We start from the raw sequence: 23,776 nt of genomic DNA on the forward strand, positions 1-23,776 counted from the left end.
CACGTGCACACTTCCTCAAAACTCACTGTGGAGTAAGAGTACGGTCACATGCACGAGCAACGATTTTCTTTTCCACCGTGCAGCCCTTAAAAGATTGTGTCCACAAAAGTCTAGGGATGTCAGGATCAGTAATAAAGCATTCCTGACTGAGGCAAATAGGATAGTGGAATAAAATGATACCATATAACATTAAAATGCAGCATTAAAGCAATAAGATACTAGCACATAGGTAATAAAATGATAACTGTAATAGAACAATATTGTACAATGGCGATATAATCATGTAGACTGTTTGTTTTTTGTGTAGGTAAAATAATCAATCTCTGTGGATTAGTTTAGTTTATCAGATGAGCTTATCTTTAAGAGAGTTAAATGTGGAACAGATCCTGCTCAGATGTTGGAATATGAATATTATGATTTGAAGTCATGGGGGATATTTACTAGTTTTTTGTATATGTTTGTAAGTGGACATGAAATCTTACGTCTTAATTTACCGAGTAACATCTATACTGATTATTCCACATGTGTGACCTTTCATATAGATAACCAAGATTATTCATACAGACTCTAGTTGAAGTGATAGACGCTCACACATTTTTGAGTCATGCACAACAGAAAACAAATGACCATCTACAAACGCTACATCACATGTGAAACATTATAACAACATGTACATGACTCAGTCTCCGTGTTAGAAACTGTTCCAAAGGTCAAAGATCACGTGTCTGATTTGCCCTCAGTCATGTTTCATGTGTTGTTATATAGAATCCTGATATGATGAAGGATCTGCTCTTGTTTTCCTCTCATGCTGTGGTTCATGGTGGGTCTTTCAAACATCAGGTTGTTTCACTCCTCTTTGTTCCCCCCCTCCTCCATTTCAGGTGATGATCTCCCGTTCCGTTACCTCCGCCTCCTGGCTCCTCCCTTGCAGCTCCTGTCGGCTGCAGTGTGGCAGGTCGTGCAGCAGGGACTGGTGGATCACTATGGGATGCTGGAGGAGTTTGTTACCATGGTGACGGAGCTGGTCCCCGAGCTGATGAGCTACAGTCAGAGGGCTCAGCTCGTCCTGGGACTCAGGGCCAGGGTCTGTATGTGTTCACTGATACATCACACTGGGAGGACACCTCATTCACCAGTTGCTCTCATTTGGAGGGGGGTGTTTTTTTTACACAGGCTGAATTCAAAGCTAAAGGAAAAGCATAAGACAGGACGGTAATATCTCACGAGTTCACAAAGATCTTTATTTGAGTTACATCAGGTGGGCAGTGTAGCAACAGGTCAAACATTGCAGAAAAAGTCCAACACCATTAAAGTGTGTAAAATTTATAATTCAAATTAAAACAAAGACAAACCAGAAAGGCAGTCGGGGAGCTCCGAGCTCCACCAAGGCCCATTGGCCACATTATCATCTTATTACATATACTGAATTGAGATCAGAGATATATCATGTACACAAACTGTTTATATTAAACTTAAAATACTCATTATCTGATGTAGTGGAAGGAACTGAATATTAACCTTGATTCACAATGTCTCCTGTTCCTAGATATGATCAATGTTCTAATGTCTGAGGGTTTTCTTTGTGTTATTTCTTGAGAAATTTACTAACATGTTAAAAAAAGCCCCGTTTCACAATGTGAACAGGACTTTCCCTCAGTACAGCGCATATCTCCTCAGATGCTTAGAAGTCCCCTCATGGAACCACATAGCCTCCACCTGACGAGCCCAGCAGAGGGTTCACAATCAGGTCTGTTTTAATGTGTGCTATTTGTCTGTGTGTGTCCCTGAAGCTGGTTCTGGAGATGTGTCGAGGCGAGCACCCGGCGGACATGCAGACCATCCAGCCTCACCTGGACCGAATCAAAGCTCCTGTCAGCACGGCCAAGGATCACCATGTGAGTCAAGTGCAGCTGGAGAACTGAAATGAATATGCAGTGGTTTAGTTGACAATGTTGTCATACTTTGTGTGTATGTGTGTGTGTGTGTGTGTGTGTCAGGTGACCATCAACCAGGTGGAAGAGTCTGAGGTGAACTTTGTGGAGCTTGTGCACTCATTACTGGAGGACCCGTCTGAAAGAAAATATTTTTTCGAGGTGAGTCGCGATCACTGCTTGTGTGTTTGTTACTTTACTTCAAGCAATTGTGGGGAAATACACACATTTACTGTTACACCTGGACAATCACGTAGCAGCACTGTAATACACAACATCCTGCAGATACAGGTCCAGAGCTTCATTCGCTGTGCAGTCGTCTGCTCCTCGGAAAGTCCCATTACTACCTTAAAACTAGAATCCTCCAGGTTTTTTAATTTTCTTATGTTCTAAAACAAGGCAACAAGTTCAGGTACACACACTGTGGTACAGTAAACAAACCGAGGAGCTACAAATTCAAGTTGAAATGAAATCCGACTCTTCACAAATTCTCTCGCTCTTTTGTGTTTTGTAGGAGATCTTCCCCGTGTACTTCGGGCCAAAGTACGACGCCGCGCTGGAGATGCTGGTGTGGGAATTTATATCGAGACTGGACGAGCTGCTGCCAGTTCCAGATTTCACACAGGTACCAGTATAGCACACACTTCAGTCTCCTTAAATCCCAGCTGCACACACTCAAATACTAAAACTAAAAATGAACCAGCTCACAGTGTTAAAGAACATGAACTGTGGAAATCCATTCAGTAGTTTTTGTGTAATACTCCAAACAAAATAACGGACAGTAAAAACATAGCAAAACATGATAAACCATTAAAAAGTTTACTTACCTCTCGTACATTTGTGTTTGTTTGAATTTCACCAACACATCTGATAAACTAACGCTCAAACATGTGGTGTATTTTTACACATGTTGTTATTATTATCTCTCGTGCTGATATGAAGTAAAGTTCAAATGTTTGTCTTCTCATTTCCACTCTCTAGCTTTTCTGTTGTCGTCAGCCTCATTTAACAAGACAGATTTGAGCTACTATCACATCTCAATACAATTTATCACAATAAAGCACAATAAAAGTGTAATTTCTTTAGTAATACTAAAGGTATAAATGTACACATTTGATTGGTCCACATGGATTTCAGTGCCCAGTGTAGAGGCTCCTGTTTCTGCACCACTGACCCAGTGACAGATGTAGAGGGGGGTAAAGCGGACGCAGGTGCACCACGGTGTCCCTGTAGACTGCTCCCTCCTCTCCACCTATTTTTATACCGTGCACTTAGACACACAACAAAGCTGGACTGCAGCAGTCGCACTGTAGGAAACTCTAGGTGAGAGATAATGAGGGAAAATACACACGAAGCCACATCTACATGAATTACTTCTCATGTGGTGTTGATCACATTTCCAGCATTAACACAAATATCAGGAAAAAGTTAATAATGTTTGCATGTCAAGAAAAACACGTGCACCGAGTTGTCATTTAACCTCCGTTTGATATTTGTCTGCTTAAAGATAAAAGTACAGGTGTAGTGAATGAATGCAGTGTCACTGAAACCCTGTAACCGGATCTCTCTTCTCAGTTGGCTGCTCTGCTCGGAGACGCTCCGTCATTCCTGGACGAATGTTTACAATCCTTCTTCCCCCCAGAGGACATGAAGGCTGTGCTGGAGCACCACAGGAACCTCGGTCACTTTGAGGAGAAAGGTGCGGCTGCAGGCTCACAGGAGTGGTGGGGGGGGGGGGGTTTGTAGAAACATGATCTCCCATGATCCCACGCTTTTTCACCATGTGTTCAAACCAGGTCTTTCCCTGTTGTTTTGAATGAGAGACCTCTGATGGCAGAAGTTACACACTGTTCTTTTAATTTCCCACATTTCCCCAAAAAATGAGTCCCTGAGCAAAGATGAGATGATAAAGTATGACTTTCAAACAGTAGAGTTAAGATTCACTCAGACGACCTTTTCACCTTTATCCTCACATTTAGTTAAATTCCAGTTTGGACATGTTCTTTCTCTCTCAGCGGCCTAATTCATCATCTTCCTCTCAACCTCAGATCCTCGATTGTTACCGATGGACGACTGCATCCTCTCCTCCCTGTCGCTACCTCCTGGGGCCAAACCTGCCACCAACACCACCTCCTCCTCGCCTCCTCTCAAAGACTCGGCCTCTCCACAGCACAAAGGGCGTCCGGACCCTCCCATCGGCACCAGCAGCCTGGAGCTGGCGTGCAGGAGGAGCTCTGACACGATCAGACAAAGCCTCATGGAGACAAAGAACTCCGGCAGATGGCAGCTGCAGGTTCAAGGCGGCGGCGGCGGCTCTCAGGAGAGGAAGGTGCAGAACTCAATTAGCGCCGGGCCATGTGACGACACCATAGACCTCACCGCACCCACCGAGAGCGGCGACGCAGGCTCGGCGGCCAATGGGGACGGCCACAGCTTGAGAGGAGGGAGGGTTCTCAGGAAGAGGAAGCTGAGCGGTGGTGTGGACATTCCCGCCAAGCTGCCTGTCGACTTCCCGGCTTTTTTGTAAGAGTCCTGGAAACGTTTCGCTCATTTCACATGAAGACTTAAAATTATTTGTCACTTCATCTTTATTTTTGATTTTTTTTTTTTTGTGCATTTTTTAACCATCTACACTTTGTCCCCTCTGGCCCAAAAATCTGTTTAAAATCTTATTTCATTTACGTTCTTGGTATAAATTCAATTCATCACAATAGTTAGATAAGATAAGAATAAACTGTATTAATCACAGATGCATATATAAGTGTAAAATCAAAAATGAAATCCAAATTTATGAAATTATAGAGAATATGTTTATTGTATACATAATGTACACCTGTTAATACAGGTGATGTACATATATATATATACTATAAATGCAAGTGGGCACAACTACAAATCCAAACAGCCCCCCCCCCCCCACACACACACACACACTTTTTCTGGATCATAGAAAGACAGAATTATTTTTTAATTAATCTTTTGTGTGTTTTACAGTGATTCCTCATTGGATGATGAGAATTCAGGTGAATCTCCTCTCATCTCGATATTAGGAGAATATACAGGTTTGTACTCTTTATATATATATGTGTATATGACTGTGTGTATTAGTGGATATTTGGTTCTTTACGTTCAAGCTCATGTTTTCAGACGATCTCCTTTGTTTTATTTCAGACTCTCAGGAAGGCTCTTTCCCGGTTGTAGCGGACACAAAGGTTCCCTGGTCGGACGAGGAGACGCTGCACCTGCTCGACATCTGGGGGAAGGACTCGGTGCAGCGGGCGCTGAAGGGCTGCTTCAAAAACCGCCACATATTCACACAGATCGCACACAAGATGGCGGAGAGGGGCTACATGAGAACGGTGGAACAGTGCCAGACGAGGATCAAGCGGCTGAAGAAATGCTTCCGTCAGAACAAGTGCGTATTGAATGTCACCGTTTGTCAGATGTCTGCAGATGTTCTTTCTGGCAAAACTTGTGAAACTACTGAAAAAACTGAAGCGACTCTTTGATAAATCCCCTGTTGTCTTCGCCCTGATCTGTCACCAGAGGAAACTCAAAGCTGGAGCATAAGTTTTACGAGCGGCTGGAGAGCATCCTCCGCTCCTCCGCTCCTTCTGCTCTACCTGAAGTCACCTACGACGTGGAGGAGGTCCCTGATGAGGACGAGGCCGATGATGACCTGCAGGTTCTGGGGCACACGAGCCGTCAGGAAATAGGTAGCGTCACTTTTTTATAATTAGAAAAGTTCATTAAGTCACGACTGCAACTATAAATACTTTATTTTTGATATATATTTTGGGATGAGCCTTATTTTCATACTGTGTACATACATCAAAACATTAAAATGTTCATTTTACATATTTATTATATAGTTTCTATCCTTAAAAAACGTAATTTTCATTCAACTCAACTCAGAAATGATCTTAACAGAACTTTTTGTTTCCACTCTCCATATGATTATTCTTGTTATTTTTTTCTATTGCCTGCTTATCCTAAAAGTCCCAAAATAAACCTCCATCGACCACAAAATACCTGGCTCTATTAAAATGACGGATTTAACTTTATTATACTAAACAATGTCTTCTATATTTCTTGAGGTACTCGAAGCGTCCCGTGGACAGACATGGAGTCGTTGACCCTCATACACACGTGGGGCGACGACCAGATGCAGCAGGAGCTGAGGGGGATGCACAGAACCGGACACATCTTTTCCATCATCTCCAACAAGATGGCGACTCAGGGCTTCTCCCGGACGCCGGAGCAGTGCCAGACGAGGCTCAAGAGGGTGAAATCAAACTTCAGGCAGTGCTACCAGAACAAGTATGTGTGTTTGCAGCAGAGAGAACGAAGGGAAACAAAGATTTCTGTTGATTTTAAACGTCTTTTCTTTATTCTGTTCTGCAGCTTGAAAGGACTGACGCGTGTTGAGTGCAAGTTTTACAACGAGCTGGGGAGAATTCTAGTGAAGGACTTTTCTCCAGCGGCGCAGATGAATGAAATCCCAGGAGAGCTCGAAGACAACGACTTCTCGGCCTACTCCCACAATGAGACCGGTGAACACAGTTATTCTCTCTACTGGCTGCAGGGGGCGCAGGAGAGCAGCTTAGATTGCATTGATTCAGTGGTTTTAAGACTCTGGTGTAACTGATTTTTATTCTTTCTTATTGTGACTTATGTTCTACTAAAGCCCCGGATGATGTCGAGCAAGGAATCTTAATTAAAGTTTAAAACCCAAAACTATTATTGAACAAACACATTAACAATATTTATTTACTTTCTGCAAGATTTAGTCCTCAAAAAGAGCGTAATGGATACAGGGAAAATATGTTTGGGTGATTCATACTAGACTGTATGTTTTATTATTATTATTATCATTACTATTATTATATAGCTTAATGTTAGTGGATCTTTATATTAAATTAATCTTTATTGTCCCAAAGCCCTTTTGCCTCATTATTTATTCAGATTTCTGTCTCCTCAGATTCTGTTGTGGGGGTTCAAGAAGACAGGAAGAAAGTGGCCTGGTCGGACAAAGAGACAGTCATCCTTCTGGAGATATGGGGAGACCCGGAGGTACAGAGCCATGGATCATGATGAAAGTCCAGCATTTTACATGATGACCTGTAAAAGTGATTTTAAATCTTTCTGTCTGTCGCTACCTTTAATAAGAGTTTGTCCTGTGTTCAGGTCCAGCAGTGCCTGGGACGTTACCCTCACAACGGCCACATCTTCACTCAGATCTCAGAGAAGCTCTTAGCCAATGGTTACTCCCGCAGCGCAGACCAGTGCCACACCCGCATCAAACGGCTCAAATCCAACTATCGCCAGTGTCAAGAAAACATGAGGTACAAAAAGAAAGTCTCTGTTTTGTTTTCTGAGCTGTATTCTCGACACGAGGATCAATACAACTGTCTCCACCGTCTGCAGCTCACCGGGGACAGATCGAGTCGATTTCAAGTTCTACGAGCTGCTGGAACAGATCCTGGACAAGCAGCCGTCGACGTCTTCCACTGTGATACCTGACTCCATCGAAATATCAGAGGACTCCAACAGTGAATCAGTGACGGAAACAGGTAAATATCACTGTCCACTCGATATGAGAGCAAAGAGAATCAGTGAGATCAGACCGTGAATGTCTCTGTGTGTCCGTGGAAAGAAGGAGAAATCAGCATGTCGACAGAGAAGCCAGCGTCCGGCACGTGGTCTGACGAGCAGACGCTGGCGCTCATCAACATCTGGGGCGAGGTGGACGTCCAGAGGACGCTGAGGGGGTTCGTCCACAACGGACACGTGTACGCCGACATTTCGGGGAGATTGGAGGAGCTCGGTTTCTCCAAGACCTCGGAGCAGTGCCGCTGGAAAGTCAAGGCCCTGAGGAACAACTTTCGACAGTGCTACGACAGAAAGAAGTGAGAGGAGTCCTTCTGTTCTTTTTCTATGTTTCTAAATATAATCCACTATCATGATGAATGTTCTTATCTCCTGCCGCATCTTATAGATCTGGGAGACGAGTAGATTACAGATTCTACAACCAGCTGGAACAAATCCTGGGCCAGGAGGCGGTTTCTATGGATGATTATGATGAACGAGAGCAACAAGCCGATCCGGAGCCAGGTACAGTCCTTTTCATCCATTTCCTCTGCAGTGTAAGAAATGTTCCTTCAGATAAACATCCACCCACTGATCCGACGTCCTCTTTTTCTCTCTGTCTGATGAAGGGATGGATGGTTTGAACACAGTGTGGACGGAGCAGGAGACGGTCTCTCTCGTGGAGGTGTGGGCCGAGGACGACGTGCAGCACAGCCTGAAAACCTGCGTCCGCAACGGCCACATATTCGCCGACATATCGGAGAAAATGACCACGATTGGATTCCCGAGGTCAGCGGATCAGTGCCACTCCCGGATCAAACGGCTGAAGAAGACCTACAGGCGCTACTGCAACAGCCGGAGGTAGAAAATGAAAATGGAGGGATGATTGAATGCTTGGCTCATGGTTTCCCAGCTCACCTTTCATTCACGTCTCGTAGGAACGGAGGACGTCCCGCGGCGTTTCGATACTTCCATCTTCTGGCTCCGGTGCTTGGGGACAACACTGTTGTGTCAGACATGGACAGTTCAGCTGCTGACGCCACCTTACAGCCCTTTATGGACAATGATCCTGACTTGTGTAGGGATAAATATAATCACAACCATTTGTGCACATTTGTATTACACACATCACTGTGTTTCTGTACAAGTAATGTGTATATTTAACACTAATACACAATAACCAAGGTATCGTTTTCTCCTTTCAGACGAGCAGCCCTCCACCAGCCACCTGCTGGTCGACCTGAGCAGGAAGATGCCCTGGTCGGACCAGGAGACGCGCACCCTGCTGGAGATCTGGGGCGAGGACAGCGTCCAGCTCACGCTGAGGGGCTGCCTGAAAAACCGCCACGTGTTTGAGTACGTCTCCGAGAAGATGGGCAACCGAGGGTTCATCAGGACGTCGGAGCAGTGCTACACCCGCATCAAGCGCCTCAAGCACGGCTTCCTGCATGAGAAGTAAGTCAAGACCATAAACTGGGATTCTTATTAATCATTTAAATTGTTCTGATAATTGTTGTATTTTGAAACATGAAGCAATTTTAGTTGGTTAGATCTGAAACAAACTCTGTTCTTTAAAAATTAAGCTATATGGGTACGAACATCTCAACTTTATAGTTTGACCTGTGTGCAAACATGAAGCCTATACTGCAGCCAGCCACCAGGGGTCGATGTTTTGGCTTCATTTGGAACCGGTCCATGAAACAATATTAATTCAGATTTAGGACTTTGAGACTTGAATGTCATTGATAAAGCAGCCATTTTAAAATGATTTTTTGTTTGGAGGCAATGTGACCATGACTAAACGTTTGTTGTCTAAACTTCTCTGTGTTGTAATTGTGACAGACATTTGGGGGACTCCCTCTGATCATAGGCAATGGAAATTATATTTGAGTTGTCTGGTGGTGACTTAAAAGTTTCAATGAATTGTTTCCATTCAGGGAGGATTATAAGTACTTCAATGAGATGGAGCAAATCTTCCGGAAGGAGCTGAAAGTCGACGGCTCGGTCGCAGACACGTCGGCCACAGAGGAGGCGGAGGACATGTCCCCTGAACCGAGCCAAAACAAAGGTGGAACAAAATGGAAAAGAAAATCCACAGTCGATACACCACAGTTTTTCCGGTGTAGATATACAGAAGCAACTCATTTAAACCTACTAGTTAATAGATTTATAACTGTTTGTGATGCCTCTAGGCCTCTGTACAACTTTTAACATTCGCTATCATTCAAATCACGTTCCGTAAATGATAATAATCTGTGACTCCTGCTGTTTTAGCCGCCTCCAGTAACCAGTGGGTGGTTGACAGCGCCAAGCTGGCCTGGAGCGACGGGGAGACCGAGGCCCTGCTGGACATCTGGGGGAGCGAGGAGATCCAGGAGAACCTGAAGGGCTGCACCAAGAACAAACACATCTTCATCCAGATCGCTCAGGTCATGGCCACCCAAGGTTACCTGCGCAGTCCGGAGCAGTGCCAGACCCGGATCAAGAGGCTGCGCGCCAACTTCCGACACTTCCTAGAAGGCAGAAAGTGAGTGCGGTGCGGGGGGGGTAGTTCACAGAAAGATCCATATTGTAAATACAGGTTCTTCCTGGCAAGCTCTAACATTCTGTCTCGTGTTCTCAGAGGGGAAAAGCAGGAGTGCAAGTACTTTGACCAGTTGGTGCAGATATTTGGCAACAAGTACTCGACGACCTCCGACCCCCTGGCTGAAGAAGCCGATACTGCAGGTAAGCATCATAAACAACTGAAGAAGTAAAAGTAAAGTAAACCTTGACAGTTTTATGTGGACGTTGATTCGTCAGTTTTGTTGCTTTGTCTCTTTTTGGTCCTGAATACCTCACACAAATGTTGTTGCCATGGTTTCCTTCACACTATTGAATAAGCGACCTTTCAAGGACAAACTTAACATGTTGTGGAAAGGTGTTTATTCACTGTGTTGCTGGACTCTGGATAAGATGTGTGATACCACCAGAGAAACACAACATGTGGATTGGTGCTAAGCTAAGCTAAATCTTGCAGAAGAAAATATTGAGAATGTTGAGAATAAAGTTGAGAATAAAGTCAAAATATAAATAATAATAGAAAATAGATTACAAGATATTCTTTCGCCTTTAGCACATATGTGGTGATATTTAAATATCTTCCTCTGATTACTTTTTTATTTGTTCTGAAAATACAAAAGGAAAAAAAAATGTCCACCTCTGAGATTTCTTTCTTATACTCAGTTTCTGACCCCTTCTGTGTTTGTTCGATGTAAAATGAAGAACATATTATTTCTAGTTTTGTTTGACCAAATCATCTCATCCAACTCTTAGCAAGGAAGCATTTCCCAAGACGTCGAACAGTCCCTTTAAACATGTCTTTGCTGCGTTTACTATAGATTTTAATCCATAGATTTTCCATTTCTATAGTATATTTGTAGTAAAACAGCTATCGCTATACAAGCTATTTAGACCCCCCCCCCCCTCCCTTTTGAGCCTGGTACCGGTCACCGTCATGTTTACAATTGAAATACTTTCTGTCTTTACCAGAGTCATGAGGCTGTCGAACATCATGAGGACGACACAGCAGAAGCAAAACAAAGACACATTCAGAGGAGAAAAAATAATAAGGACATTAAACCAGAATCTGTGATATGTTCCGCAGTATGTGTGTTTATGTGTGTGTGTGTGTGTGTGTGTTTGTTTACAGATGACAGAGCAGAGTCTAACAAGGCTCACTGGAATTTACTTTTTGCCTCTGTTTATATATACTTAAAATACTTTTACATTCTTCAGATACAAAGACCTACTTTAGGCTGTTGTGTGCGTGTGTGTGTATGTCTGTTTGTGTGTGTGTGTGTGTGTGTGTTTGCGTCCCTTGACTAGAGTGTAATGTGATTTTTAACTTGAGAGCCATGCCACTAATACAGGGATGCTCAGGGTTTGATGAAACAATAGTAGAAATATCTGATCTTGATGGTGAAAGTTTGAAAAAAAGTTGTCTTTTCTAATATTGAATTATTTTGTACTTGAATTTAAAGAGAGTGACTCAAAGCACATGCAAAAAGAAAGACACGCAAGGCCTCTATCACTGTAACCACAGCCTACATTAGCTTTTTCTTTCCTGCCTCACTTGTTAAATATTCTGTCTTTGCACTTCTTTGTAAATGTTTGAAATCTGACTGCTGAAAGTTTAAATTCTTTAAGTTTATTTTCTGGTGAGTGAGAATTTATTTATTTAAAGGTTCTGTTTACATGTGTGTTCCAAAGTTTTCTTATTAACTTTGAATATGTTTTTCCTTTAACATTTTTTATTTTTTTTCATAAATATGTAGAGTTTGTTGAATTCATTAAAATAAACTTGAAATGTGACTATTTTCCATTCATTTCTTTTTTTCTGATCAAGAAAGTGGGAGCTACAAAAAATCTTTAGAAATAATTTATTTCTAAAAGTATATTGAATCTGCAGTGTCATGCCAAGTCTTTGGATTAAGATTAATAGAGATTAACTAAATAAGATTATAAGTAACAAGAGTAACTCAACAGTTATATAGGTACTGTACTTTTAAGATGATACAACAAACTTTTGTCTGGTGAATGGAACATTATCAATTAATTGAAGTCATGTTTGTTTCCAATAGATCAATATACATCTAATGTTCACTCTCTTTTGGCTCCGTTTGTTAATGTGGGGAGACAGATGCACCAATTATTACATTAATGATTCTATAATGTGATCATGGACCATATGACGGTGGATCAGAGATCGTGGATCAATTTTTCAAGTTTTATTATTGTAATGTGTGGTCATGCTTCAATTTCTGTCCTCTTTAAGATCATTGTGCCCTCAGCAGTCTGACTTTTAAACCAGCTGTAGCCCTGGTGTATGGCACACACACTTTAATATATTTTTGTATTTTAACAAAGGACAAATGGATGTTTAACACTCTTTGTATGTATTGTTATGATGTGTATAGGTTGTGTATGACTACTGTTTGCAAACAAAATGGCCCTTTGATATTATTGTTTTTTTTATGCAAATGAATTGGCTTTTTGAGGGCTTTAACATGCTCAAATCTTGCCGAAATTTGCTGAAAATATACTACTCATTTATTTTCATTTATTTTTTCTATTTATAATTTTTTTTATTTAATTTCATTAATTTCCAAGCAGTCTGCTGCTGCTTGTTTCCATTTGATGTCCTGAGGCTGCCCCCTGCTGGGTTCCTCTGCTGCTCTTGCTTGTTTACATTGTTATTTATAAAAAAAAAAAGGAAATTACATCTGCTTTAACCGAGCATTGGTTTTAAATGTAACTGTGTATAAATGTATATATATTAATATATATATTGAGTATTTTATCTGGAGGAATCTCACGTGAGCGAGTAGCCTGCAGGGCTCCGATCAATACTCTGTGTATTTCCTGAGGCCACACAGGATGATTTACTGCTGTTTACACTGGCTGCCGTCGGCCAGAGGTTCCGGCTCTGCTCCTATTAGATTAGCTGAGGGGAAACCAGAGGCTCGTTGCCAGGCGACGACATCTAAACACGCCAACGTTTCCCGGCACAAGGCCGAAGATTTGACATTTTATTTTGTTGACCCGAGTCCCACGCTTTAACCACGGCCATACTTATAATACTAATAAAGAACTCTGAAGCAGGAAGGCACAGGAGGCTGTATATGGACAGGAATGTCTCCTGCGCTAATAAATATCTAGCATCTACAGTCCGATTACACATACTGCAATATTCTAGACGTGTACTTTTAGCTTTATCCTCTGAGAAATTTGAAGTGTAGAGACACCAAAAGGTAATACTGAAAATAATTGTATATTTAAAATGTTTATATATACTTAAAATACTTTTACATTCTTCAGATACAAAGACCTACTTTAGGCTGTTGTGTGCGTGTGTGTGTATGTGTGCTTGTGTGTGTGTGTGTGTGTGTGTGTGTGCGTCCCTTGATGAGAGTGTAATGTGATTTTTAACTTGAGAGCCATGCCACTAATACCAGGATGCTCAGGGTTTGATGAAACAATAGTAGAAATATCTGATCTTGATGGTGAAAGTCTGAAACTAAGTTGTCTTTTCTAATATTGAATTATTTTGTACTTGAATTTAAAGAGAGTGACTCAAAGCTCATGCAAAAAGAAAGACACGCAAGGCCTCTATCACTGTAACCACAGCCTACATTAGCTTTTTCTTTCCTGCCTCACTTGTTAAAGATTCTGTCTTTGCACTTATACATGTTTGAAATCTGACTGCTGAAAGTTGTCTGAATTTTTGATATTTAGTTAAAGTCTTCTTCTGTCTCCTGCCTTTGTTTAAAAAACACAATTCTTTGGATTGGATGTTTTTCAGTGTGCACAGTGTTGCACAGTGTCACGCTACAATGGCAGGCTGCTTCTCTTTCCGTTCTCTTTCAGCCAAACAATGTCCTCCAATGAGAAAAAGTGGGGTCCGTCAACCCAAAAACACGTGCTGGGTTTGTTGGCGTCGGCCAGCACGGCGTCTGCGGGCAGCAGCGGGGAGCCCTCCTCTATCATCACCGTGTAGAAGCTGCGGGGTTTTTTGGAGATGATGCACAGACACTGAACCCAGTGCTGGACAGGAGGCGGCTCCAGCTCCTCCTGCAGCCTCCTCAGCTCTGACATGGGGATCATGGTGACTGCATTTTTCTCCAGGGAAACATCGGCCCCCTCCTCGCCTGTGCCGTCCTCCACATCCACCACCACGCCATTGCTGCAGCTTTCTCTTTCCTCCTCATTCCCATTTCCATCCTCAGGCGGCTTATCATTGTCCTTTCGGATGAACACCACTGGGATCATCTCCACTCCTCCGCTCAGTTTGAAAATCCAAAGTCCCAGTTTGTAGTAGCAGTCTTCACAACACACCTGACAACACAAGGCAGAGAAGTGTCGCTTTGATACATCATGTTAATATTTGACCAAATCTGTCTCATTTTACCTTCATGTCTTTGCAGCTACTCACCCAACAGCAGCACCGCGCCATGAGGAACACAAACATGGAAGCTGGAACACCGACGATAGTGATCTGAAAAATAACAATTGTGAGAAAATCTGATATAATCCACCTATAAATTATTTTGTAACCTTTAAATCTTTTCTTCGAAGGTCTACAAAATAAGAGATTTGAGAAAGATTACACACAATTACACATTTAACTGTCTAATTATTCATCTGAGTCTAATTGTAATGTACAGTCTTACCCAAGTTATCATGACGGTCCAAAGGGTGGAGCTACGTTTTTCTACAAGGGAGAGGACTGTAGGGAGACAAGGCTACACACACACACACACACACACACAAACACACACAGAATTAAACAAAAAAAGTCACCAAATGTTGAAATTGGAGAAGTTCTTCCCTCACTCTTTACTTTATCAATCAATTAATCAATTTTTTCAGTTCTCTCATCTCTAACTACATTTTACCTTCTCGTAAACTAGGCTGTTTCCAGCTCCAACCTAAAACAGACAGGAAAAGATCAAGACACTGTAAAATATACACTATGTTGTTTTATGATACTTTTTAGTTTTAAATGAGAGCGACTCACACATCCAGTGCTCTTGTCCTCTCCTTCACACAAACAGGAATCTGGGATCAAAAGCCCCCAGTCCTGATAGCCTTCAAGTCCACAACATTCAAACTGGGCCACACACACACACACACACACACACACACACACACACACACACACACACACACACACACACACACACACACACACACACACACACACACACACACACACACACACACACACACACACACACACACACACACACACACACACACACACACACACACACACACACACACACGTAAGAACACGTTAAAAAACTTCCCATACAAGAAGTAAGTCTTATTTCCTTACCTCAGCCTGCCAGCGGTAAACGTTACTGAGCATGGTACAGTTCTTATCATTCACGTGAGATTGATTTATTCCCGGTACGTCAGTCAGAGGGATCAGTTCCAGGTAGCGATCTTTAAATTCTTCTATGTCCTGCAGGAGAACAGAAAGACCTACAAATATTTATAAGTCCTTGTATAGGTATACATCTATCTATCTAACGTTAAGCCACAGTTCACGATCCTCCTCAGTAGATGGAGTTGATCACCAACACGAGAAAAGCGAATAAATACATTTCCAAAAAAGGTCAAACTTTTGCATCAAAGGAAGTCAAAATGTGGATGAAAGCTCTGGAAAAAAAGCCCCTGTAGTAAATCAACTGTGGGTGAAGATATTTGTCAATTCAGCTGAACCATAATCCTGCATGAAGATTGATTACTTGACAGCTCCCAAAAGTGAAGCCAAATCATCTTGATCGCCCCCTGGTGGCTGGCTGCAGTCGATGTCAAAATACCCTTCTCCTCTATGTTAGTGGAGTGGATCAAACAAAATAGTCCAAGTACACGTCAAATAATATTTCTCAAAGATGGTCTCTGTCATTTTGATGCTAGATAAAAACAAATTAACCCCTCATGATTGACAGCTGAGAACTTGTGATTGGTCAGACGAGTGAATCGACAGGACAGGACGACCGCTACCGAACAGACCATGGCTCCAAATCGTGCTAGAAGATGGCAGGACCCATGATCCAAGATATTTTCGCTTTCTAGAAAGTGGGAGGAAGTGGAGACGGGTCGTCCATCTTTGTTTAAAGTTTTTTGAGCTATATAATCAAAATGGGATTTACTAACCTGATTCTCTTTCTCCCAAGTCTTTGCAAAGGAAACGGTCATAGCCACAAACACGACAAAGATCGCAAACAGTGACTGTGACAACAAAAGAGAGGAACATGAGTTTAATGCAGTTTTTTCTCTGGGTGAACACACACACACAGAGGGAGATACATACCAGTGGTGCATAAAAGGTCCCCTTTATCCAGATGTTCATTAGTAGCATGAAACAGATGGGCACAGCCATGCCTGTCCACAGAGACACCAGAAAGGTCTCCTGGGTCAGCCTGGACTGTAGAACAAACCACGGTCACATCAGAATGGACAAGGACACTGACAAGGTCTGAGTATCAAATCTTAATTGTGTCAAGTTGATGTTTTATTGGAGGAGATATAGCTTCCAAATTCTGAACCAAATCGCAGGTATTGCATCAATATTAGTCAAAGACAAATAATGACCAGTCATATTTGTGGCTGCTACTTAAAGCAACTATTATTTGTATATTTATTTACCTTTGATCTTACAAATGGTTTTCGAAACACATTCGATCTCTCCTTAATTTAGGAAATCATCTAAGATATAATGTGTGCTAATACTGTAATTATAATAAAGATAATATAAATTTATTTTCGCCCTTATAGTTGAGAGATGTTTATCTAAATGATATTTAACGCTCATGAGGACCAAAATACATTTAGACACATTTGAAACATGGTCCTAGGTTATTGTCTTATTCTCTTGTATGTATTATATATATTATATATATAAATTCTTTATGATGCAACAAACAACCAATGTCAAAGACGCCTGAGTGGTTTTACCTCCTCACTGTGCCCACATTCAAAGCTCTGGTTGTTTAGGAGATGTCCTGACTCCTTCAAGATGGACACCGCCACAGCCAACACCTAGAAAACAACATTACCATATTAGGAAAGTAATTTCATTCTTATTAAAAGTGATAGAAAGTGACAAAGTTTATTTTATCCTCTCCATCTATCTCTCTATCTGGTGAATAAAATATTTACCAAATATACCATCACCAGCCCAGTAGCAGTCCACAGTCCTGCGCTGGGTGTCCTGTAAACCTTCTGTGTCTTTTCGTCCCTGTCCTCAGCAGCCATGTCTTCACAGGTTTGATTCCCCAGCTGCCTGCACCCTGTTGTCACTGTGAGAGCGGGCAGATGTTTCACTGTGAGGTAAGGGATGAGAGGGTGTCTGCCTGTCTAGACCCCGCCCCTCTTGAAGAGGCTGAGAGCACATCCAGAGTTCTAGACCCTCGAGGGGATTAACTGTGCTGTGACTGTGAGTGAGACAGGACCAAAGGGCCTCATGTGTTGACGTGAACTGACCCTCATTCATTTCCAAGACGCTTTATAAACTGTCCTGTACTGTGTCTATAATGTGAAGCAGTGTTATACAATATAAACAATTAGATTATAGTTTCACTCTCAGTATTTGTGACGCTAGATTACAATGAACCAATTATATATGACCGCTAGGGGGCGCCAGTGAATAACTAAATTTGGTTTTGTTTTAAAGTGGCTGGAAAGACCTTAAAACTCTTATTTAAAGCCACAGTAGTCGTCCAGTAAATGTCAAAGTTATAAAGACACTCAGTGGCACAACAAAAGTACTGACTATTATATTATTTGTTATAGTATTTACTTTTTCCCATACATTATTGATTTGTAGCTGATTAACTCAGTTTTAATGTTAGTTTTGAATCTCTCTTTTTTTGTTTTAAAGTACACACATGAACTGTTTTTAACTTACTTATAAATTCACCTTTAACCTGTTTTTCATAAAGATGTTCACCCCTCAGGTCTCTGTGTATTAAAGGTAAGTAAATGAAATACACCACACACGGTTTTAAGAAAATAAGTTCTCAATTATTTACTTATGCAATGATTAATGCAATATAACAATAAAATAAAAATATAAATGTTCTTTTTGTCGTTAAACCTTCACAATAAATTTCCCTTTTTTAAGGTAAAACTCTGAATTGTCCCTTTTTTCACAGGAAACACAACAAAGGAATTATACCTCTTTTGCAAGAAATGTAATAACTGAAATAACCCTGTTTCTTCTTTTCAGGTAAACACAGTAAATAAAAATATCCTTTGTTCTGTTTTAGTGAAACACTATCACAAATATTCACAGATATCAATAGACTTTTTAACCCAAAAATATCAATGCAGAACCTTCAATTCACTCAAATTCACTGAAATGCAATATGTGGACCCACACACCTGATAACTAAAGCCGGCACTTATTACTTTACTTCAAATAAACCTGGGTACCCCTTTAGTGCATCGGTGCAGGCCTGGATGTCGCTTGGGATGGGCTGGTGGTTGGAGAAGAGGTGAGTTGAGGAGAAGATCCGTCCGGAGGAAACGAAACCCCGTCACTGCCGATGTCGCGGTGTTCGCTCGTCGTCTGCAGCTCCACGCTCCTTTCCCCACAGTCACTGCTGAATAGGTAGCTTGCTGCTAACTCGTACAGTCACTGTGAGCTAAACTAGCCGCTGTGTTAGCTTCTAGCTTCACGTCGTCCTCACGGTTTGAGTAATCCACTCACACCCACAGGAAAATCACCACTGAGTCCTCTGGAGAGTCCGGGTTGAACGCCTCCACGACTTGGTCACTCAACGTCTGTACAACAGTCTCTTTTCGTTACTGTTCTTCCTACATACTCCGCGTGTCTTCTCTCTGCTCGCTCCGCCCTCTTTTTCGTCCCCCCCTTTTCTTCCCGTCCCGAAACAACCTCAGAGGTTAGGTTCCGGCCCACCTCAATTAACCCCATACATGCTGGTACATATTACGTTTACAGATACATTATACTTCAAATAAAACAATAAACACATAATATATACTTTTAACTGTTTTAACACTTCTATAGTATTTTAATGAATTTCAACCTTTTTTAATCACACTATTTATATGCTTGGAAGAAATTATATTACTTAATATTTTTAACCGGGTTACAGATTATTTAATAAATATTGTCAGTGTGGTCTAGACTTGCTTCCATGGGCAGTCAGTTCGGTTGTGTTGTCCATAAACTCACTCCATGTAAAACACTCAAGGTGCACTCAAACAGACACACTTATACCCATATACACACACACAATTCTCCAGCGATGGGACAGTAATTACGTGTCTAAATCTGACAGAGCGCCCAAACCACCAGTTCCTGGGAATGTGTGTGTGTGTGTGTGTGCATGCATAGGGAGGCCGAGAAGGGCCCCAGGACCTGGCCTCACTGGTCCACTTCGCCCACAGCTCTCAGCCTCACACACTATTATCTCTTCAGTCAGACCAGATCAGACCTCCATGTTTGTTTTTGCAGATTTAAACAACAATCTTTGTACGTGGGAAATATCAGTGATCCCACCAGAGTACTTTCCTTGAGGGCAGTTTGGAGAGATGTGTGTACTTCTACTTACCTTGAATTTGGTATGAGAGGTGACATTCACACTTTTAGGGCCTCCAGACTCCCCTCCTGCCAGATTCCACTTTTCCTCTCTCTCCGTCTCTCGGCAGTTTTCCATCAGTCAGTTCCAGACATAGAGAGAAGACAAAATAAAAGGAAAACCATCCGAAAACGTCTTAGTTCCATAACAACATAAATCCTCAAAGTGTCTGGGACTCTCCTAGAAGGATGAGGACATTCTTCCAGAAGATTCTCTCGTTTGTTTTTATGATGTTATTGTGTGTGGGTCGGAAAGCTCCCATAGTTGTTCAGGTTGGTTGATGGCAAAGGTCATAACTCACTCGTCACTCCCTCTAGTGACCCCTCGTCCCCCCTGGATGGGTCACTGTCATCCCATAGGACAAATATAGGAATGTCAATGTCCTAGATTTTGTTTTCATACTTATTTAGTCTTGGTTTTACTTCAATGCGGAACCCTCTCTTTCATATAATCATATTGAAAGTCTATAACACAAATCGGGGGCATGGATGAGTTGTGCAAGACGCCATTGAGTCAATCCTCTACAGGGTAGAGTCTACCCTGAGGGAAGACGTCTTCACCAGAATTCATAGCTGCAACAGGCCGACTCACGTTCTCCCCCTGTCTTCTCTCTGTGTGTGTGTGTGGGTCCAGATCATCCTGCTGTCATCCAACATGCAGCTTCACGCTCTGCCTTCTACACGCAGACACACATGTGAAGTCCAAAAACACAAACGTTGGGAAGCGACAGTGAGCTTGTGTGTGTGTGAGTGTGTGTGTGTGTGTGTGTGTGTGTGTGTGTGTGTGTTTGTGTGTGTCTGCAGGGAGCCTCCCTCCCTCGGGGTTGTGTATGGGCTTGTTACAGCAACATTCCTCCTCTCAGCTGCTTCTGAACAGCACATTCCAGCAAGAGAGCGATAGAAAGAGAAACGAGGGTGAATAAGAGGGAGAAGCGGAAGAAGAGGGGAGCGAGAAAAAGGAGGGAGTCATTGAGGGAGAAGTAAAAAAGATGGAGTAAAGAAGGATAGGCAGAGGAGATTGGTAAAGGAAGGGAAAAAAAGCATTGATAATGATAATATTGGTACATAATGTAATTGATCCTTGTCAGGTTTTCTGTGTGCAGCTGACTCCTCCTCTGCTCCACACACAGGTCAGAGGTCAGGTTCAGATACAGTCCAGAGAAACCAGAGCCAGTGCTGAGAAAGGAAGTGAGTGAGAGGAGGGGGCCACAAGGTCTCTCTTAATATATTATTCCCCATACAAACATAAAGCACACACACAGCACACACACACACACACTCACACACACAAACAAACACACACACACACACTGCTCCTCAGTCTGCTTGACCTGTTTCCACTGAACTGGAGGGAAGATACAGATCTCACCCAAAACAGAAACACGCATAATGTTCAGCCGCACAACTGCACAGCAAAAATAAAACCACACAAATACTGATAATGATGTTGATACAATAATAACAATAATATCAAAGACTTGTGTTAATTTATTTAGAGTTGAGATCAGACTGATACAGGCAAACAAAAATCTTTTACAATGAACCAATTAGTCAATCGATCAGCTAGTCATTTAGAATGTGTGTAGTGTGTGTGTCAGAACAAGAGCTCGAAAGTGAACACACACACACACAGATTCGTTCAACCGGTATAATGACAATTGAAGATTGATTTTTAACACTTTAAGCCCCCGGTCCCATGAGGTTCCTACAAAATAAAGGGACAATAATAATCCACATTACATGAAATAAAAGACTCAACCGGCCTTTCCCTCTTCACATATTAATTGGATAAATTATGAAACAGAAGAACCTATATAACGAGATTCCTGTAAATGAAATAACATCTATTGACATGTACATAGATAAATTATCGGTGAGTGCTATGTTTTGAATCAGTTAAAGAGAGAAACAGCAGAAACAGAAAAGAAACAAGAATGGAGATCCTGTATTCATACGTCACCTGCACGATTCTCTCATGTCTAGTGCTAACTGAGGACAGAACAGAAATATGAGGGGACGGGGGGAAAAGAAAGCAAAGAAGACAGCATAAAATATTTACTGGGATAACAAGCCCAATAAGCTTCAAGACAAGAGAAAGCATTTTGTTTGTGTGAAAGGCTTGTTGGCTCAGCCACAGCGTCCCTGCTTCTTCTCCCTCTCGCTTGGCCTGAATAGATGGGTTTGTTTTTCGTCACTGGTAGAACTAAAGGAAAATAAAGTGACTCAAGTCCTCTTTTCCTTGTGTGTGTGTGTTTGTGTGTGTGTGTGTGTGTGTGTGTGTGTGTGTGTGTGTGTGTGTGTGTGTGTGTGTGTGTGTGTGTGTGTGTGTGTGTGTGTGTGTGTGTGTGTGTGTGTGTGTGTGTGTGTGTGTGTGTGTGTGTGTGTGTGTGTGTGTGTGTGTGTGTTTACTGGAGAAAGGAAATTATCCATGCATAAGAGTCTGTGGAGTTCCCGGCCTCCAAGCAACTACATCCAGAACACAGTTTGCTTTCTCTGTTTGCATTTGAATGAAGTGGATAATTATTAGAATTATTACATAACCCTAATTTTAATCGGCCTCTGCTACTAGTCCTTATATTAACATTGCTGCTACAATACAAATGATATCAGTACTTCCTGCTGTTTAATTCTGTCTCACTCTGTTTTTCTGAATTTCATACATTCCTCTGTGACCATTAGTCGAGATGTTACATGGTACAATTGTTTGTCTCTATTTCTGGTAATATCTTAATCCAGATGATATATCTGAACCACTAATCTGCTGGCTGTCGGCTGCGTCTTCACTCTACGCTCCACATAATCTGTCTCTCCAACAATTTATCTATCTATCCATCTATCCATCTATCTATCTATCTATCTATCTATCTATCTATCTATCTATCTATCTATCTATCTATCTATCTGCAGATGATGAACCTGTTTTCTTCTGTTGCCTTTGTTTATATATATATAAATATTTAAACTGTCATCCTCCCCCAATGAGAGGAATTGTACAGAGCGCCACCTGCAGCTCTTACAAAACTGAACTACTTTCACATGAATGCATCAGTGATTTACTGTAATTTCCCCACCATATGTATATATATATATATATTTATACTAATACTGTGGGACATGAGAGGGGATGGGTTTAGATTTCGACAATATTTCCTACTTACATCATACTTAACTCAGACTTAGGCAGAGCTACCAGCTTAATAAAAAAGGATAGAATCCATCCTATTATATATACTGCTTATCCTTCCAGGTCATGGGTGAGACGAGTGTAGGGCCAACTTATACAATCATTCACGTTCACATTCAACTCTACGGTAAATTTAGAATCTCTTATTAACCTCACCCCAATCTGCAAGTCTTGGACTGTGAGAGGAATAAAAAAATTAATGATTAATTTCTGACAATGGATGAAGGAATTACTCGCCTCGATCATTCTAGCCCCAGACTAGTCGGTGATTGTCTGATGAATGTATGAAGATGAATTAAAGAAGGTGAATACATGAAACCATGCATACAACAAATGGAGAACACAGAGGGAATTATCCACCTAATATAAAGCAATTCCCCACGTTTAAAAAAACACGTACAGTTATATATGATCTGTAACAGTATGATGATTTACATAATGTAATATACGTTTTTTATTTACTTCATACAATATTGAATAAATCAAAAACAAGGAAAAAAGTAGACACTTTACAAACATAGGCAATAAAGATAATACATCAGTATAGATGAATGAAAATATGTATCTATGCAAATTTTCAAAATAAAACAGAATAAAGAATGAAAAAACACATAGTCAAAGGTTAAATTGAGGTTTGAATGTTAAATTAATTGAATAGACTCATAATACATCTCGACATGAATTCTAAAAGATGGAAGAGACATTGACCATTGACTTTATGGATGTGGAATTTCCAAATTTAAACAGATACATTGATTATGTGTTGAACTTTGGGGTTTTTATATTCTCATTATACAACACTGGCTGTGTGGTCATTTAATTATTACCTCCTAAATTCACATTTATTATAAATATCCACAATGCATATGTGTTTATTTTGGCGGAGCTGCGTCAAAACAACGGACAGACATCCCA

The 23,776-nt window shown here is 41.4% G+C and overlaps 3 protein-coding genes across 5 annotated transcripts; 2 read left to right on the forward strand and 1 right to left on the reverse strand.

The window, feature by feature from the left end:
• Positions 1–970: 970 nt before the first annotated feature.
• LOC128429185 (uncharacterized) lies at positions 971–4,458 on the forward strand. The gene is made up of 5 exons (XM_053415466.1): positions 971–1,895; positions 1,998–2,093; positions 2,446–2,556; positions 3,507–3,630; positions 3,980–4,458. Exons 1-5 carry the CDS (start codon positions 1,758–1,760, stop codon positions 4,456–4,458), a joined length of 948 nt encoding a protein of 315 aa, XP_053271441.1. The 5' UTR covers positions 971–1,757.
• On the forward strand, positions 4,358–11,873 carry zgc:113263 (uncharacterized protein LOC503753 homolog). Its single transcript, XM_053414696.1, has 18 exons — positions 4,358–4,454; positions 4,926–4,993; positions 5,103–5,346; positions 5,478–5,647; positions 6,029–6,251; positions 6,336–6,484; positions 6,913–7,004; positions 7,119–7,276; positions 7,359–7,504; positions 7,588–7,840; positions 7,930–8,045; positions 8,150–8,381; positions 8,459–8,598; positions 8,726–8,975; positions 9,458–9,588; positions 9,795–10,047; positions 10,144–10,247; positions 11,052–11,873. The coding sequence occupies exons 3-18, from the start codon at positions 5,264–5,266 to the stop codon at positions 11,057–11,059; spliced, it is 2,508 nt and encodes an 835-aa protein (XP_053270671.1). The 5' UTR covers positions 4,358–4,454; positions 4,926–4,993; positions 5,103–5,263; the 3' UTR covers positions 11,060–11,873.
• On the reverse strand, positions 10,429–18,958 carry LOC128428502 (uncharacterized). Of its 3 annotated transcripts, none has more exons than XM_053414697.1 (11): positions 18,507–18,957; positions 17,232–17,371; positions 17,028–17,111; positions 16,384–16,497; positions 16,227–16,301; positions 15,400–15,528; positions 15,079–15,171; positions 14,957–14,989; positions 14,732–14,803; positions 14,494–14,556; positions 10,429–14,396 (listed from the first exon to the last, which is right to left on the reverse strand). In XM_053414697.1, the coding sequence occupies exons 2-11, from the start codon at positions 17,325–17,327 to the stop codon at positions 13,890–13,892; spliced, it is 1,266 nt and encodes a 421-aa protein (XP_053270672.1). In that variant the 5' UTR covers positions 17,328–17,371; positions 18,507–18,957; the 3' UTR covers positions 10,429–13,889. The 3 variants fall into 3 exon arrangements, with proteins under 3 accessions (XP_053270672.1, XP_053270673.1, XP_053270674.1); XM_053414698.1 differs by having other exon boundaries at positions 18,456–18,957; XM_053414699.1 differs by lacking the exon at positions 15,079–15,171 and having other exon boundaries at positions 18,507–18,958.
• Between the last annotated feature and the right edge of the window lie 4,818 nt (positions 18,959–23,776).

Source organism: Pleuronectes platessa, chromosome 22 (assembly GCF_947347685.1).
Source record: "Pleuronectes platessa chromosome 22, fPlePla1.1, whole genome shotgun sequence".
NCBI lineage: Eukaryota > Metazoa > Chordata > Actinopteri > Pleuronectiformes > Pleuronectidae > Pleuronectes > Pleuronectes platessa.